The 19,201-nt window shown below is 37.2% G+C and overlaps 1 protein-coding gene across 5 annotated transcripts in view; it reads left to right on the top strand.

Annotated features, from left to right (window-relative positions):
* The window catches only part of LOC144966315 (uncharacterized), a 48,539-nt gene extending 38,312 nt beyond the window's left edge, over window positions 1–10,227 (top strand). For 2 of the 5 annotated variants that reach the window (XM_078902557.1, XM_078902567.1), the window contains one exon: window positions 5,930–10,227. In XM_078902557.1, the coding sequence (XP_078758683.1) occupies window positions 6,042–8,624 (2,583 nt within the window). In that variant the 5' untranslated portion in view covers window positions 5,930–6,041 and the 3' untranslated portion in view covers window positions 8,625–10,227. Of the gene's footprint in view, window positions 1–2,503; window positions 2,725–4,483; window positions 4,625–5,929 lie in introns of those variants that run through there. The other 3 variants (XM_078902597.1, XM_078902586.1, XM_078902575.1) reach the window with 3 other exon arrangements.
* The last annotated feature ends 8,974 nt before the right edge of the window (window positions 10,228–19,201 follow it).

A 19,201-nucleotide genomic window follows, 5' to 3' on the forward strand; every position in this document is an offset into this window, starting at 1 on the left:
ATAATGATTATTATTATTATTACTATTATTATTATTATTATTATTATTATTATTATTATTATTATTATTATTATTATTATTATTATTATTATTAATATCATTATTATTATTATTATTATTATTACTACTACTACTACTACTACTACTACTACTACTACTACTACTACTACTACTACTACTACTACTACTACTACTACTACTACTACTAACAAGAGCTTTTGGCCAAAGGCACGCTTCAAAAAGTCGTTATCATACGATTAAAAGTGGCCTTTCTAACATTTCATAAATTTACAGCCTGAAGCCGAACCTCTGGGGTCAGGGGTCAGGGATGAATATTTTTTAAAAGATAAATTGTTATTTGAATTCAATTCCGTTACTTTTTATAGCCATCTCAGTTAGTCTTTAGGGCCCATTCTATGTGATGGAGTTGATATATGTTGACAAATACGATAAAGTTCACGTATTGTCGTCCCCAGTAACTGCTATGGGTCATACGCCTAAGGGTCCTAAAGGTTTAGGTTTATAACGTTGCGTCAAATTACAGCGCTATGCGGAGTGATTCGATTAAATGTGAACACATCATGTCAATGTGTACTAGCTAGATATAACGCGTTCACTTGAAAAATCCATTTAATTTTGGTTTGATTTGTGGTCGTATAATATTCATGTTTAAATTTATGTGGTCTAGTGGTATGACACTCGCTTTCGGATTGGAAGGTCCTGGGTTCGAGCCTCGCTCGGCGCATAGTTGTGTGTGTGTGAGAGAGAGAGAGAGAGAGAGAGAGAGAGAGAGAGAGAGAGAGAGAGAGAGAGTTTTAAGCCATACGGTGTGAAGTGAAAAAGTATAGACTATCGTAGGGTACTTTCTGCCAGACCCAGTATCGATCCATCGATTCAATTAGTACTTGGCGGTCAGAATGGATTTTTTTTCTTTTGTTGACAACAGAGAGTATCGAGGAAAATTTCTTTTCGCAATGAATTGGGGCAACAGAAGCAAACTATTCTTTTGTGTGTGTGTATGTGTGTGTGCGTGTGTGTTTCTGTGAATGTGATTGTGTGTGTGTGTTTGTTTGTTTGTATGTGTGCAATGTCAACTTGTTGATCACGACAAGGTCATGATCAAACCTGCTTTATCCGAAATGCGCTGATTCGTTCTACCCAAGGTGCACTTCGTGGCAGGTTTGCTCAAAGAACGCAATTATGGGCTTGTGCGGCTATGTGGTCTAGTGGTATGACATTCGCTTTCGGATCGGAAGGTCCTGGGTTCGAGCCTCGCGCTCGGCGCATAGTTGAGTCCTTGGAAAAGTCTCTTTACTCACATTCTATTACCATACTACGGTGTAAAATGAGTACCTGGTCGTTAACAGCATTGTCTTTGTCCGAAAAAAATTAATATCGCCTAACAGGCGTCATGTCCCGTCCTACATGTTAAATGTTGCTGTTGTAAAGCGCTTTGAGCACATTAGGGGATATTGCGCTAGATAAAGCTCAATTTTTTAAACTTTAGTTTGATTTAACATTGTTGTAATGGACACAAATGTATGTTGGTTTTAGATTATGAATTTCCATTACAATAATGAGTCCATAATAATTTCAGTTATCAGACCTGCAAACCTCCATACTTCGATTCCGTCTTAGTTCACAGTGGAAGTAGAACGACCCCTGGTAATTTTGATGATATTTAAGTTCATTTTTCATTTTGCTCTATCTGACATGTACATAATAATATAATACATGCAAATAAATGTACGTCGGCTCTATCTGACAATGCACCATTGTCTGAAAAAAACGTTTTGAGATTCTAAAATCTATAAATTTATCAAAATTGTATTCATGTGCTATCTTTGCCCTTTCTTTTTTAATTTCATAAATTTTCGCAAGTAGGCAATTTTTTTATATCCCAAAACGTTTATTGGCGGTCACGTGATGGTGCAGTGAACTTGAGATCAGGGTTGCCAATTTGGCGATTTTAACCCTTAACGGTTTTTGTTTTTGTTTTGTTTTGTTTTATTTTATTTTATTGTTATCTTATTTCTTTTTTTTTTCTGGCATGAAAAAAAAATTAGTTTGTCATTTTTGGCATTTTTAAAGTTTTATTTTGACATTTCATTAAAATCACCCAAAGCTACCTTTTTTTGTCAAATTATGCTCACAAAAAATGGCACCTTTACTAATTTTCAGTCCTAAAGACAATGTTAAATTTTCATGGCGGCGTGATAACAGTAAAAAGCTTCTTTTTTCCCCAATGCGCATTTTAGCACTCGTTTGATATATAATTCAAATACAATCTGGCAACCCTGCAAGAGAGCTGCACGAGATCGACACGAGACAGTCTGAACTAAATTGATTATATCTGCGGAAGGATATCTTTGTCTAATAGTGCACCACAAATAAATGAGCTACTTCAATTAGTTCCAGTGATAAAGAATAATAATGATATAGCATGAAGCAATGTTTAACTTGGTGAATATGCTATATATACAGTTATTTGGATTACACTCGTACAGTGTTTCAAAATAAAACATTCAGCTATTTACTGACAGGGACAAATCATTATTGTTTGGAAAGAAAGTTCTTATGCTTTGAGTTCTAACGGCTATTACTAATTTCGGATTTCAAACACTTTAGGAGAAAGACTGAAATTCTTTCAAATCAAATATTTATATTTTGTCTATTTGGCTTTTTACAACAAACATACAAGAGTTACGAAGTTCTTGGAAAATGGTAAGATTCCTTGCTAACAAGTTGGAGTCAAACGATCGCATACTTATTCAAAGGTCTTATAACCTAAATCGTTACGGGCCCATTCGTGATTTATTGTGAATACTATCAAATTAACGCAAAGCATTGTCCATTGCAACAATATTAAATCAGACCCATAATTGTATTTGGTTATAATCTGACCTGTGTATAATGTTTACCTATAATTAAACTGTGGCCGTCTTGTGAAGATGCGGATGAGTAAAAAAAAACTTGATATTTCTCAACATCGCTCTGATCAAAAGAAGGATTGGTGTTGTACAATGTTACAGCTGATTAGATTTGTCACTGTAATCAAAACATTGTGATTAATACTCACAGCCAAGACGGCCGACTGACTCAGATAGTAGGCATGTATTGGCAATATGCAAAAAAAAAAAAAAAACAAACAAAAAAACAAACAAACAAAAAAAAAACAACAACAAAGAACGTCTATAGATAGAATGAAGTCGACGTCACTCGGGTCTTTGTTATTGTTTTATGCCATCCACGTTGATGAGTAATTCAGTTTAACACCAACACACAAAACTCTGTGTAACCATGAACTTTAATTAGCCTGGAAAACACAGTTAAGTGAGAATTACTCATAAACATGGATGGCAAAAAACAATAACAAAGACCTGAGTGTCATCTTCGTTCTATCTATAGATAGTATGCACTTGTCTTAGAAGTTCACAGCATTGCCATCCGGAAGTATAACTGGCCAACACACAAAACTGTGTGTAACTTTAAACGTTTATAGTCTGGTTAATACAGTTTAGTGAGAATTACTCATAAACGCGGATGACAAATAACAATAACAATGACCTGAGTGACTTCATCTTCGAACTATCTATACTGCCGTAGTCTGAAAAAAAAACAAAAACAACAACAACAAATAAACAAGTATTCAAATTTTGGCCAGAAAACTCGTCCTTCAAATATTATAGATCCTTTAAAGTAACCCTCATCCTGCCAAACACTCTTAAACCTGGGACTTTGTGGGTGTGTGTGACCCATCGTCTCAAAATGGTATTACGTCGGGACGAATTATTAGATACCCAAACGTTAATTTAAAATTAAAATGATAGGCATGACAAGCTTTGGGTCTTTTTCAATGCAAAAAAAAATGATTTTTAAAAAATACAGCGCAATATCCACTAAACGTGCTCAAGGCGCTTTACAAAAGGACCCTGACCAGCAGCAAAACGAAACATGAATAAAGAGACATAAGCGATATTACATTTTTCCCCCGGCAGAGTCAACGCTGAAAACGGCCAAGTACTCACTTTACAACTATGCGCCGAGCGAGGCTCGAACCCAGGACCTTCCGATCCGAAAATGAGTGTCTTACCACAAGACAACATAGTCGCACGAAAAAAATGTCCTTATCCCTGACCATCAAGAATAAAAATAAACCCTAACTTTCTGATTTTTTAAACTCAAAATTCAATTTCCTGAAAAATAGTTCATCCGGATATAGTACTGCTTAAAGACGGTGGGTCACATATTATTATGTGTTTTGTTCAAAGTCAGGAAGAACACCCCTCATCAATCGCCACTTCTATAAATAGATTAAATATCACCGAGAAAAAAAAAAGGAATGGAAGAGTCAGGAACTGTTTTGGACTTTGATCTCCCATTCATGAGTGCGTGGTCGATTGATGTGTTCTATTTTCCGTTCATTGTTTTTTTAAACTCACAAAAAGAAGAGTTTCAAAGTCTCGTTATCGGACAGCAGTGACTGGCTTGAGATCAAAATAACGAAGGTGTCAATCTCTCTCTTCAACTGTTGTATCGTCACGAGATGTTAAAAAGTTTATGTACTTATTTCTATTTCACGAACGCTTGTGTTTATGATTTTAAACCCTTGAGGCTTCAGTGAGTGAGTCCTTGACTAGTTAACTGTCGTACTCTAGAGAAACTCATATCAAAAAAAATTTCGAAGAAGTTTGAAAGTTTCTGCCAAGATGAGGGTCCTTTAAATCGATCGATATTTGAAGGACGAGTTTTCTGGCCAATTTTTTAAATATGTGTTTTTTCAGAGTGCTACAATTAACTAGCTAAGATGTTATGACTTGTGAGATTAACAGTATCTAAACGGTATCATTTTGGAGTTAACCGAAAGTTCAAATTGAATTATAAACGTAACATATCGGTGAACGGCGGATCAAAACTCTGGAGTCTATATACGAAATTTGCACACCGTGTTTTATTTAATTTTGAGAGGATCAGACCTCTGATGACATCCACTCCGCCCAAAATTTAATTAAACATGGTGCGCAAAGTTCGTATGTAGACTTCAGTGTTTTGATCCTCCGATCGGGAAAATTGGGACTTCAGAGGTTTGATGCGTCGATCGTGAAAATTGGGACTTCAGAGGTTTGATCCTCCGATCGTGAAAATTGGGACTTTAGAGGTTTGATGCGTCGATCGTGAAAACTGGGACTTCAGAGGTTTGATGCGCCGATCGTGAAAATTGGGACTTCAGAGGTTTGATCCATCGGCCATCGATATGAAATTAGCGTTAATAGTTTATTGATTGTAAACCTCTATAATATTATACGATTCTTACACTCTTGCTTCTTGGAATTCCCAACCGCTGCATAGGTTTGCGAGTGCGCGTTGGGAACAAAGTTCGAATTCCAAAATGCAAGGTGTAAGAAATCTTTTATTATACCCCTCAATCTATTTCGATTTCGTCAACTGTGTGTAAAAGACATTTTCAAAAATATTCAAATGATACTTCTTTTTTTCTAAAATCTAATTTTAGTGAAATTCAACGTTTGATAATCCGACGTCACAAATTGTTATTGTAAACTGGATATCATTAGGCGTTACTATTTAGAGGGGTAGAATAGGACGGATTAATTTACCGACTGACGGAAAGCAAAGCATTGAAACAGCTGTATTAGATACATGTAAACTCTGTTATATATTAGTTTATAAAATCGACTCAGGATCGTCATGTCTCGTCCTACGTGTTAAGTGTTGCTGTTGGCTAGGGGTCCCTTGTAAAGCGCTCTGAGCACATTCAGAGGCTATTGTGTTATAAGAAGTTTATATGTTGTTTTTTTGTTGTTGATATAACTGTGGTTTTTTTTCGTTATTAATATTAAGCAGTAAGAGATTAATTGCTTGTGTTCCTCAAGTAATCATTTCTTTTCTTTTCTTCTTTTAATTCTGACAGAATCCACATGACAAAATGTTGCCAGCTCCGTCAACTCTGAGTCACTGACTCTACGCGGCATTCTTCTCATTTGCAACGAGCGACTTTCCAAAAAGGAACGGCTTTTCCCATTATGGATGAAAATGGAATTCTCTTTCAACTGGGCTATAATGGTATCGATCTCTACTTGTCACCAAGTGATATCGAGAAAATTCTACAGCTTGAAAAGGAAAGAGTCAAACAGCAGTTTTCGCCACCCCAATTTCATCCAGAAAGCACAAATAGCAGATTAGTATTCCCTACATTTTTTCATCCGTCTGAAGAAGAACTGGTAAATCCACCTGCAAACGATGACGTCATTTCAGAACTCCCAGAACCCCCCGAATTATCGACAATTTCGACCTTGAACTCCTTGTCGGAGATAATAATAAAATCTTCCGCTGACGCCGTCACGACAACTTTCGAAACGTCTACGCTTGCAATGAATGAGACAACAGCCCAAGGTGTAGCTTTCAACAACGAAGCTTTGCTCAATGACACGTCTTCATCTTTTCCTTGGAGCTCTGCAAGCGATTGGGCATCCGAGGAAATTGGCGCTGTGTTCATCATTTGCCTTATGATTCCCTTCATCATTTGCAGCAACCTGTTGGTCATTCTAAGCGTTATCAGATTTCGAAGGCTCCACACGCCTACCAACTATTTCATCACGTCTTTGGCCGCGGTGGATATCATTGTTGGTCTCATTACCCCTCTCGTCATTGCAGTGCAGATTTTCCAACATGGTGAGAAGGAGGAAACAAATGAGACCCTCGTGTGTATACTCCCCAATCGTATTCTCATGATGTCTTGTGGTGTGTCGCTTCTCAATCTTGCTACCATAGCATACGACCGACACACAGCTTTGATTTGTCCTCTTGAATACGTATATATAATGACGTCACGAAAGGTGGCCATTTTGATGGTTTGTTCGTGGATTTACTCGGGAATCATAGTATGGCTGCCTCTGGTACTAGGCTGGTATGACTCATCTTTCCCATCTAGCCAGTGCACAGTTGACCACCTTCACCAAAAGGCCCACATACTTTTTATAATAGCCATATTTGTCCCGTCTTGCACGGTCATTTTAATATGTTATTCTAGAATATTCCTTGTGGCCAGACACCACGCCAAATCGATTGCAGCTGTAGAGTTTGCCGTACATAGACGTTTACAAGTTCGCTTTATGATAAAAGATACGAAATACGCCAAAACATTAGCTCTGGTTATCGGTGGATTTCTAGCTTTGTGGCTGCCATATTTGGTGTATACTTTCATGAAAACAGTATCTGGAGTGTCTGTGGACGTCTGGCTAGAAACATACCTGATTCTTTTGGCTGTTTTAAATAGTGGAATCAACCCTTGGATTTACGCGTTCAAAAATAACGAATTCCAAGCAGCTTTCAAACGAATGGCCAGAGAACATTGTAGTGGAACATCGTGTTTTGGAGATAGCAGAAGAGGAAGTCTTGTGTCTGGAATCAGCACAACATCAAGATTAAGTCGTACCAACAGCAGAATGGCTGGGACAATATTAGAAGGCACGACTGATTATGGCCTGTCGGGCAAAATGCATCGAAGCTTGGGTTTCATGAACAGCACAGACAGTGAGCTGTCAGACTATACTACCGGTAATTCCAGTCACAACAACACCGTTGAAGAATATGTTAAATACGAAAACTCTCATTCTAAATATCTGTGTCCTGATTTGCTGTCATCAACGTGTGTCATCGCGAATGAAAACGAAGATCAATGTTATAAAGAATCTTCAGACTGTTCTCTTAGGGAAGACAACAAAGACATTCAGCGCGGAGAGGACAATCCCGTGTATATCAAAGACGAAACATCCTACAATACTTTTCAGAATGTGGTGTTAAACGTTCGTCAAGCTACTAAAGACCATCTTAACCAAATTAAAAGAATAAAGAACAAAGGTTCTGACATAATAAGATCATCATCAACATTATCATCATTGTCGTCAATGCGACCCCATCTCACCAAAAATCCTCGTAGCCCGATTACACGCATAAAGAACAAAGGTTCACAAATTATCAGATCTTCATCTGCTTTATCATCTCTGTCGTCAAAACGACCTCAAGTTACAAAAGATCGATTCAATAAAATGAAAAGAATGAAAAACAGCAAAAGCTCCGACATAATCAGATCATCTTCAGCGTTATCATCAATACCCTCAATTCGATACAGAGACGGGGATAATAGCGATTCTAAAAACATAAAACGAAGTAAAAAATCAAACTCTGACATCATGCGATCATCCTCAGCATTACCGTCGATTCGGCCCCATCTTCTTCCTCTCAATCGCAAGCCATCTTCTTCACTTCCATCGTCCCCAACCCAAGCTCATAATCCATTCACCCCCAAAACCCCAGAACCTCCAAGACCCCGGGATTCGACGCCTAGACCTCCCAGAATATCCCGATTTCATTCTTTTTGTCACCAACCTTCTTCACCCCCTCCATTCCAGCCCTTGACTCCTCCCATCTACCCCAACCTTGCACCCCTCTACCTACATCAACACCTCCAATCTCCTGTATTACCCCGTACTCAGTTTTCAAGCTATTCCCCCCAAACTCAAATTCCATCACCCAAAGCTGACAGTTTTAACCAATGGAGAACAATGCCTGAAGTCGAAGACAATTGTGAAGTTTTCCATCACTAAAAACAACTCCTGCAATAATATCCTTCCATGAACTCTTAAAATTATCATAATATTGAATTAATACAACACTGTTCATTTTGATGACATTTTGTATTCAATCCCGTTTCTTTTTAAGTAATTCATTACTGTAGTATGTCATGTCTTTGAATCTAAGTTATTCACAACTAGTTTAAAAAGTTGCCCTTATATCTACCAAATTCTTGAAGAGCAGAAATCAGGCTAGTGGAGCTGGCGTTATCCATTTTTGTTGTTGTTGCGTGAGACGCACAATAGAAATTGCTTGCTATCCTTTGGATAGAACGTTAGGCTAGAATAAAATGCCATACGATTCTCAAGAGGGTGTAATATAGCTTCACCTAGTAGTTACTTTTCAACTCTCAATTCAGAGCAGAGCCAGACAAATATTCCGGCCTACATCGAAATGGAGTCAGTTTTATTTGGATGCTGGATACACATTGAATCAATCCCCCTGTTACTACTACTACTACTACTACTACTACTACTACTACTACTACTACTACTACTACTACTACCACTACCACTACTACTACTACTACTACTACTACTACTACTAACTACTACTACTACTACTACACACTACTACTACTACTACTACTACTACTACTACTACTACTACTACTACTACTACTACTACTACTACTACTACTACTACTACTACTACTACTACTACTACTACTACTACTACTAGTTTGGCAGCCAACACAATCATACATGTGATAATTGCTGCGCTTAACTACTTCAAAAAGTAAAGAAATTCCATTCACCAATTAAAGAAAAAAATACGGCTAGACATTGATGTAATCTAGCTATTTAGAACCATCATTGATTAGATGACTGACGGCAGCTATCATTGTCGACCAGAATTTTATTCAAATAGCACGATTTAACTAAGGTGTGAATGGGTACCTCATCGGTGGAGGACGGAGGGTATCGACTAATTAAAACAAAACGAAAAACTATGGTAGTAAAAAGAGGAAATGTTATTGTGGTAATGGATAAAGATAGCTAAGAACCATTCATTGGCATGAATTGCAGTGCCGAAAAAACAACAACACAAAAACAGTGATTATTTCTAATATTAGTCTAATTGATACAAACATGCTTAATTGGATAACAAGAATTGTCTCGACGAATATATTTTTTGGTTATAGCAACATTTCGTATCTATTTTAGGGGAGATTTGGTCCAACCCAACATTTCTTTCATGAATCATATCTTTGGATACGTTTTGAAACCAACGATATAATATTTAAAACCATGTGGAATGCAGGGTAAACAACCAATCAGTAAACATTCCGGAAGTGCGTCATATAGAATAATATTTATGTCAGAGAGTGTGGTGAATCTTAAGTCTTGTTTTGAATTGTTCGCATTAAGCGGTTTATCTTTGGTGTGAAAGCTTTAATCCTATACAATGACAACGAATGTTGACCACGGCGATGGCTCGTGAACCGTGTCAACCTCCATTATTTATAGGCGTTAAGACCAATCAAGCTGCTTTTTCAAAAATATAAATCTATTTTCAGACATCTGAATATTAAAGCCATACTTATATTTTTTAAATTAAAAAATGGGCTGACCAGACAACCTCTGTTCATTCTTCTTGACTTGAAAGTATATATATATAATATATATATATATAATATATATATATATAATATATATATATATATATATATATATATATATATATATAAAAGACATAAGAAAAATGTAGAGATGAATGTTTTTCGTTGCTGAGAAGCCAATGGTATGGCGATAAGATTTGTGTGCAGACAGCAAAACACATCAATCACGGAATGACGCCATTCAAATACGTATGGCCTGCCAATACGACTGGGCGTTGAGGACGCACAGATTAAGTCCTCCATATTGTGATCTACGGCTTTCTTTGACCGTTATTTTGCTGGCCATAAGCATCTTCCCCATTTTACTGTATACCAGGACTGCCAGATGACCACGTTCAATGCCAAACTTGGTCATACGGAGAAGAGAGTCTTTTTTTCCTTTAATTTTCGTCGATACTTTTTTTTTTTTTTTTGTTTTGTTTGGATTTTTTAAATAGTAAACCAAGTTTTTTTCCCATAGTTTAGTCAATTCTTTAAAAATGCAAAACTTTGAGTTTTTCAAGGGGGTCAGAGTGTTAGTAGTCTTTAGCCACGTGACATTCTATATTCAGCCAATTTTGAAAATTGGCCACGAGGAACTCTGCCTATCTGGCTGCCTGCTGTATCCGTGAATTTCGTGTCAGATAATTTCGGTTTTTATCATGGAAATTATAATAATTTGCGTTGGTTTTTATGAGAGCAACGATTTGTAATATGTTTTTGGTAACATGTATAGACATGAAAATCATTACAGCAATGCCAATGTAATAAGACGGAAATAAATTTCAATACGGAAGAATTGATCATATAATATTAGAAGTTAAGAGTTAGTTAAACTATTGTAACATATACATTAATATCAAATTACCAGTTTCTAGGGTATATTAATAGTCAACTTGAGTTTATCAGTTAATATATTAAGAGGAGTCCATAGATCAATACACGATAATATGCATTTATTTTATCATAAGTTCACGCATTCACAAATATCCTACATGTGTATTTTAACGTTTAGGCTATTTACTACTATAGGTAAATTCAATCAAATGTTTAAACCCATGTAAATAAGGCACTGATCACGTGTGGATGGGAAACAAATATCTATTCTATTTATAATAATGCATTCAATCTAACACGCATCTATACTAGAAATCAAATACGAATTTCGAAGGTCATCAGATACATTGCGTTTGAAGACCGAAACCCAAATGCGTACAACGATAAAATAAATACGTAGAATTTAAGCTGATGTTTTCTCGACTTCTATCGCCGTAAATCACAGTCTTCGCGTAAATTCATGTCACATCTCTGACAAAATATAATTTCGTGAAGAGAGATTGTATGCACAATCACTTTCTTTTCTTTCTTTTTTTTTTCTTTTTTTTTCTTTCAGTTTCTTCCTCCTCTTCTTCTTCTTCCTCTTCTTCTTCTTCCTCTTCTTCTTCTTCTTCTTCTTCTTCTTCTTCTTCTTCTTCTTCTTCTTCTTCTTCTTCTTCTTCTTCTTCTTCTTCTGCTTTTCTTCTCTTTTCTTCTTCTTTTCTTCTTCTTCTTCTTCTTCTTCTTCTTCTTCTTCTTCTTCTTCTTCTTCTTCTTCTTCTTCTTCTTCTTCTTCTTCTTCTTCTTCTTCTTCTTCTTCTTTCGCATGCTCCAGAAACTAGATACAAGATACATCAAATTTCATATCCTACGTTCTTGTGTTCTTGAGAGAACATTAACTTTCTGTAAACCCCCTCACCACCTAGGTAGGCTAAATCAAATTATATTTCATCCGTCTAATTAGAATTTGAAAAAAATAAATGCTAGAATTGGCTAGCCAATCTGGAAATGTTGATCGTGTCTAAAATAAGTCATTGTACTGTCGATTCTAACTAGGTGGACATATTTGAAGGTCTGAAAACAGAACATACTTATGGGCCTGATTTAACGTTGTTGTAATGGACAATATTTTCGTTGATTGAAAGTATTTCCATTACAACAATGAACACAAAACAGTTTGGGTTATCAGACCTGTAAATACGCACACGTCGATGATAAGCTAAACTAAATCATGTTTCATCAATCTTATAATATATTTTTTTTAATGTTAGAATTTTGCAAGCCAATAGATAGAATGCGCTTGGCCAAGGAGTTCACAACATTGCCATCCGGAAGTATAACGGACCAACACACAAACTCTGTGTAACCATGAACTCTTATAGTCTGGTTAATGCAGTTTAGTGAGAACAACTCACAAACGCGGATGGCAAAAACAATAACAAAGGTCTGAGTGACGTCATCTGCATACTATCTATATGGGATTTTTTATAATATGCTCTGTTGTATATAATATACGAATTTTACACTCTTGCTTTTTGAAATCCCGGACGTGTTCCCAAAAGTTGCACGTGTTTACGAATACGCGTTGGGAACAAAGTTCGAATTCCAAAACGCAAGAGTGTAAGAAATTATTTATTCTACCCCTCAATCGATTCATATTTCGTCATCTTTGAATTTTAAAAAACATCTTTGAAAACATTCAAATGATAGATCTACTACATTTTAAAGAACCTGATTTTTAGTGAAATTTACGCGTGATACTCTGACGTCCCAAATTATTATTGTAAACATAATACCATTGCACGTTACAATTTAGGGAGAGGGGTGGAATAAAAAAAATCAATGTGCGACGGATTCTATTTATCTATTGATCTTAATCTTATTACACCAGTTACATTTTTGACAACATTGATATATTATATTATTTTATATAATGTAAAGAAATCTTTTCACATTTTCTTATGCATGCTGATATACATAAATACTTGTTTATTTGATGTTCTAGCACTAGCTGCTCACGACTCATTCCGTTAATTTAATGAACAATAAATGACTTTTGATTTGTATAAGAAAGCAATAGAATAATATTGTTTTAAAACAGAGTTTATGACTGATAAGGTATGGCGAGAAAACATCAATTATACTTTAGTTTTATTTCAACGCTGGTTTATTTAAACTGATGAGTATGTCATTTTATTAAACTGATAAAAATGTCATGGTTGAACAATCGACATTCCCACCCTTGGTTCCCTCATTACACAGACAAAACCCACCCACGAAATAATGATAGCAAAAATCACAAATAAATATTAACAAGCAACATATTACGGCCTGAGGCTATGCGGTCCACGGGTATGCAGGTCGAAATTGAAAGTTCGAATCCTCTATTATGGGGCAGCGCAAAGTTGACTCCTTGGGGAAAAAAAGTATATTTCCTCACAGTTTATTATCATACTCAGGCGTAAATTGAGTACCCGGCCGTTAATAATGTTGTCTATGTCGAGGCACGCGTCAGATATGGGTGGGGGGGGGGGGGGGTCTTTTAGTAAAGGGTCATCTATCGATATAATACGAATATGAATCTAAATCTGAATGCTATTCGAAGTCGACTCAATTCTGAGTATTTGTCGAGAGCGGAGAGAGTTGTTGTTGAATGTGACAGAAGCCATTGTTGGTGTTTTAGGATGAAGAATTTTGATAATCTTCGTTTGACTATTTATAAATCTGTTGTGTTCACACTTGATTCGGGAAGAACATTCCAGTCTTTGAAGTAATAGTTTCAGGCCAAAATGTAAAAAAAAGCATTTGGTCAGTGCACAAAGGTTAGAAATTCAACAACAATATGGAGTCTACAAAACAAGAGAGTTTAGTTGGTCCACTCTTGAGTCTCGAAATTTATCATTTTATGTTGCTTTCTTTACGAGCAAAAACTGTCTTTTATCAATGTTGATAAATTTGATATTATGATCTATTTAGATTTCAATCAATAAAGAGATGTTGCCTTTTTATAATACAGACGTTCTGCTTTTTATTTTATATGTTTAATAATTATATTCGGGGGTCTGGATAGCTCAGTTGTTGGAGTAAGCTTCGCAATTAAAGGGACCGAGATCGATTTCGGGTGAAGTCGATATTTTTGTTGACCCCTCTGTACAACCCCCCCCCCCTCCACACACACACACACGCACACACACAAAATCCTCAGTGAGGGTATCTGGGTCAGTTAAATCTGGCGGAAAGTGCTTTGTCGCAGAATAGCGTCCTATCCAAAGGGTAGCAAGCAATTACTGACCCCTCTTTCCACCCCCCCCCTCCACACATAACATCTGAATTGATTGGGTAGCTAGGTCAGTTAAATCTGGCAGAAAGTACTTTGTTATAGAATAGCGTCCTATTCAAAGGGTAGAGAGCAATTGCTATTCTCTGTTTCCCGTTTCTTTGGGTCTATGAGTCTAAATGCTTTGGAGGACTACTAATTAAATATACACAAATACAAGTACTCTACATCTATATGGCTCGTTACTACGACGGTGCTGTACTGCCGCTAACGCCAAGCTATTCCATATTGCCTCTGCAAAAGCAATGAAGAGCAAATTCGTCAAGCAGGGAATATATATATATATATATATATATATATATATATATATATATATATATATATATATATATATGCTAGAAAATGCAATTTATGCCTGACCGAGAAACTGGAGATTTATTATACAACTACAGAAACAATAGCACCTTAAACAAAAGATCTGAACTGATGACAATGTGCAGACACTCTAACAAATTCAAGCTCAAAACGCAAAAGGCCAAATAACCCCCTCCCCCCCCCCCCTTTCCTTCCCCCTCCCCCCCCCTCTCCCCCCCCCCCCCCCCCCCCCCCCCCCCCCCCCGACCCCATTATACCCCTCCACCCCCTCTTCCCCCCCCCCCCCCCGCCTCCCCCCGCCGCAACCACATTCCACAACACTATCACACACACATGTACACACAACACACAACACACCTACACGCATACACACACATACACACACACACACACACACACACACACACTCATAATATAAACATGAGAGCACATACAATACACATCAACACTAATCACCACTACACAACGATACAACTTTAGTTTGGAGTAAGAACTTTTCTACGGACATTACAATGGATTACGCCGACTGAAGAAGTGTAAAAAACACAGAAACGAGTCGTCTCGGCCACAAAAATGTGAGTGAAAATTTGCATTATATATATATATATATATATATATTATATATATATATATATATATATATATATATATATATATATATATATAAAGATAATCTGATAACTCCATAAATTCTATTGTATTATTACTTACTGCTACTCTAATCTGTGACAGACGCAAAAATTGGATTCAGTAGTCTGATGTCACGCCGCCCGGCAACGGCGGCCATCTTGGTTCTAAACAAAGAAAATCGGTACTTTTTATTCTTCATGCTGGCTAGAACTTTTCATATGCCTTGTGATCAGAGTGTGTAAAAGTCAAAACATGATCAAATTTATGTTTTTTTTTCCTCTGGATATGCTTTCATGCTCGCCGGAGAAATATTTCATACGGGCGTCCGCCATTGTTCCGATAGTTTAGAGCCAGTGTTACTAAGTTACCATGCGTCATTAGGAAGGAAGTGACGCTCTGTCTGTTGAAGAGTATTGGATTCAATAGTCTGATGTCACGTCGCCCAGCAACGGTGGTCATCGTGGTTCTAAACAAAGAAAATCGGTACTTTTTATTCTTCATGCTGGCTAGAACTTTTCATATGTCTTGTGATAAGAATGAGTAAAAGTCAAAACATGATCCGATTTTGAATGCTTTTTTTCTCTCTGGCTCGTCGGAGAAATATTTCATAAGGGCGTCCGATATTGTTTCGATAGTTTAGAGCCAGTTACTAAGTTACCATGCGTCATTACGAGGGAAGTGACGTCACGACTGTTGAAGCGTATTGTTATTGTTATTGTTATAGAGAGAACGAAGTTGACGGCACTCGGTTCTTTGTTATTGCTTTTTACCATCCACGTTTATGAGTAGTTCTCACTAAACTGTATTAACCAGACTATAGATAGTATGCACTTGGCTGAGAAGCTCACAACATTGCCATCCGGAAGTATAACGGACCAACACGCAAAATTGTGTGTATCCATGACCGTTTATAGTCAGGTTAATACAGTTCAGTGAGCATTACTCATAAACGCGGATGGCAAAAAACAATAACAAAGGCCTGAGTGACGTCATCTGCATACTATCTATAGATAGTCGAAGTTGACGTCACTCAGGTCTTTGTTTTTGTTTTTTTTTGCCATCCGCGTTTTTTAGTAATTCTCACTAAACTATAATAACCAGAATAATAACAACAAATGAAGTGAGTAGAAAAGTGCCCTGAAGACAATAGAAAATAAAAAACTTTGCGGCCACGAGGGGGGGGGGGGGGGGCTCAAACCGTGACCTTCGTAAAGTTGTGGCTTGACAAAAAATGACGTCAAAATGCCAGTCTTTTGCCACAAAAGAAAACAAATCGTGAGTTGTATTCAGTAGTTCAACCAATGGGACCACTTGTTTCCATGAGCACGACTACTAACGACAACTCACTAGGCGGTGCAAAAAAAAAAACAAATAATGACGTCAAAATGCCAGTCTTTTCGGATTTCAGTGTCAGGCTATAGATAGTATGCAGATGACGTCACTCAGGCCTTTGTTATTGTTTTTGCCATCCGCGTTTGTGAGTTGTTCTAACTAAACTGTATTAATCAGACTATAAAAGTTCATGGTTACACAGAGTTTGTGTGTTGGTCCGTTATACTTCCGGATGGCAATGTTGTGAACTCCTTGGCCAAGCGCATTCTATCTATAACATAACGATGGCTCCGCTCAAAGCCGCGACCTTACGGTACGACAAATCCGCCTGGTTGGGGAGAGCGTGACTCTAACGTAAGAGCTATCCACTGTCCACCACTCCACACCAGACTATAAATAGAACGAAGTTGACGTCACTCAAGTCTTTGTTATTGCTTTTTTCCAATCTATGTTTATGAGTAATTCTCATTTAACTGCATTAATAAGACTATAAAAGTACATAATTACACATAGTTTTGTGTGTTGATCCCTTATACTTCCGGATGGCAATGGTGAGAGCATCTTAGCCAAGCGCATACTATCTATAATAGTGTGCGCTTGGCCAAGAAAGCCACAACATTGCCATCCGGAAGTATAAGGGACCAACACACAAAACTATGGGTAACCTTGAACGTTCATGTAGTCTGGTTAATACAGTTTAGTGAGAATTACTCATAAATACGGATGGCAAAAAGCAATAACAAAGACCAGAGTGGCGTCAACTTCGTCTGGTTAATACAGTTTAGTGAGAATTATTCATAAACGTGGATGGCAAAAAAAACAATAACAAAGACCTGAGTGACGTCATCTTCGTTCTATCTATACAGAAAAGCAAGTGGATCGTGCATTTCGACCAAAGATATGAGGCGTTGTGGTCCACTTGAATGACACTCGTCTTACGATCTACGTGTCGAAAGTGCAATCATTGTTGGCGAGTTATAGTTATCATTGGAAACATTGTCTTTTACTCAAATTTCCTCACCATACTCGGGTTCAAAATGAGTACCTGACCGGTCACAAATCTGGACGAGAATGTTTCGAACCGTAGCTTTCTTCACGTCATACTTACCAAGATATTGTGTCACAGAATAGGTTGACGATCGTCAAAAGAAAGTGTACATTGAGATCTATCATTTTAAAAACACACCAAATAAACATACACTAAAATAAAAATAAAAACTTTGATTATTTATATTGATGTTAGTGTTTAGGTAAAATACTTACAACATCCGCCAGCTACATGAAATATATCAACACACAAAACTGTGTTTAGCCTTTAAGTTTTATCGTCTGATTTGTATAATTTAGTGAGATCTAACACTAAAAGGCTGACACAAAGTAATAACAAAGAGGTGAGTGACATCAACTTCGTTCCTTCTATCGCGCAATATCCACTAAACCTGTTCAAAGCACTTTACTAGAGATCCGTAGCCATCAGCAACACTGAAAATGTAGTACCAGGCATGATGCCTGTTCGGCGATATTACAGGGGTTTTTCCCCCGACAGAGACAATGCTGTTATGGCCAGGTGCTCATTTTCCACCAGAATACTGTGAGAGAATGTGAGTAAAGTGTCTCGTCCAAGGATTCAACTATGCGCTGCTCAGAACGGGACTCGAACCTTGGACCTTCCGGTCCGAAGGCGAGTATCATTCCATAATACCATATAGTCTCGTATATCTCGTTGTACAACCAATTATCCCGTTCTTAGCCAAGCGCATACTATTTATAATATTTAATGACTACGCCCATGCTATAGATAGTACGCGCTTGGCTAAGGAGCTCACAACATTGCCATCCGGAAGTATAACGGACCAACACACAAAACTATGTGTAACCTTGAACGTGTATAGTCTGGTTTATATAGTTTAGTGAGAATTACTCATAAACGCAGATGGCAAAATACAATAACAAAGACCTAAGTGACGTCAACTGCATTCTATCTATAAGTTTACGAAGTCTACGCTCCGATCATGTAAGTGCCAGAGAGGGAATTTTAAGAAAAATAGAAAGAACAATGAGGCGTCTGCAATTATATTCAATAGTCTGATGTCACGTCGCCCAGCAACGGCGGCCACCGTGTTCTAAACAAAGAAAATCGGTACTTTTTATTCTTCATGCTGGCTAGAACTTTTCATATGGCTTGTGATCAGAATGTGTAAAAGTCAAAACATGATCAGATCAATGATGATTTTTTTTTCCTCTGGATACGCTTTTATGCTCGTCGGAGAAATATTTCATAAAGTCGTCCGCCATTGTTCCGATAATTTAGAGCCAGTGACTAAGTTACCACGCGTCATTAAGAGGGAAGTGACGTTACGACTGTTGAAGAGTATTTCATCTGTCATTTGTTTTTAAATCGTATGACTATTTCCGCCAAATAACGGAATGTTGGTTACAAGGATAGTAAAGGAATACGCTTCAACAGTCGTCCGTGACGTCACTTCCCTCGTAATGACGCATGGTAACTTTGTCACTGG

Source organism: Berghia stephanieae, chromosome 1 (assembly GCF_034508935.2).
Source record: "Berghia stephanieae isolate SIO BIC M18660-M18661 chromosome 1, UCSD_Bste_1.3, whole genome shotgun sequence".
In the NCBI taxonomy this organism is placed as follows: domain Eukaryota; kingdom Metazoa; phylum Mollusca; class Gastropoda; order Nudibranchia; family Aeolidiidae; genus Berghia; species Berghia stephanieae.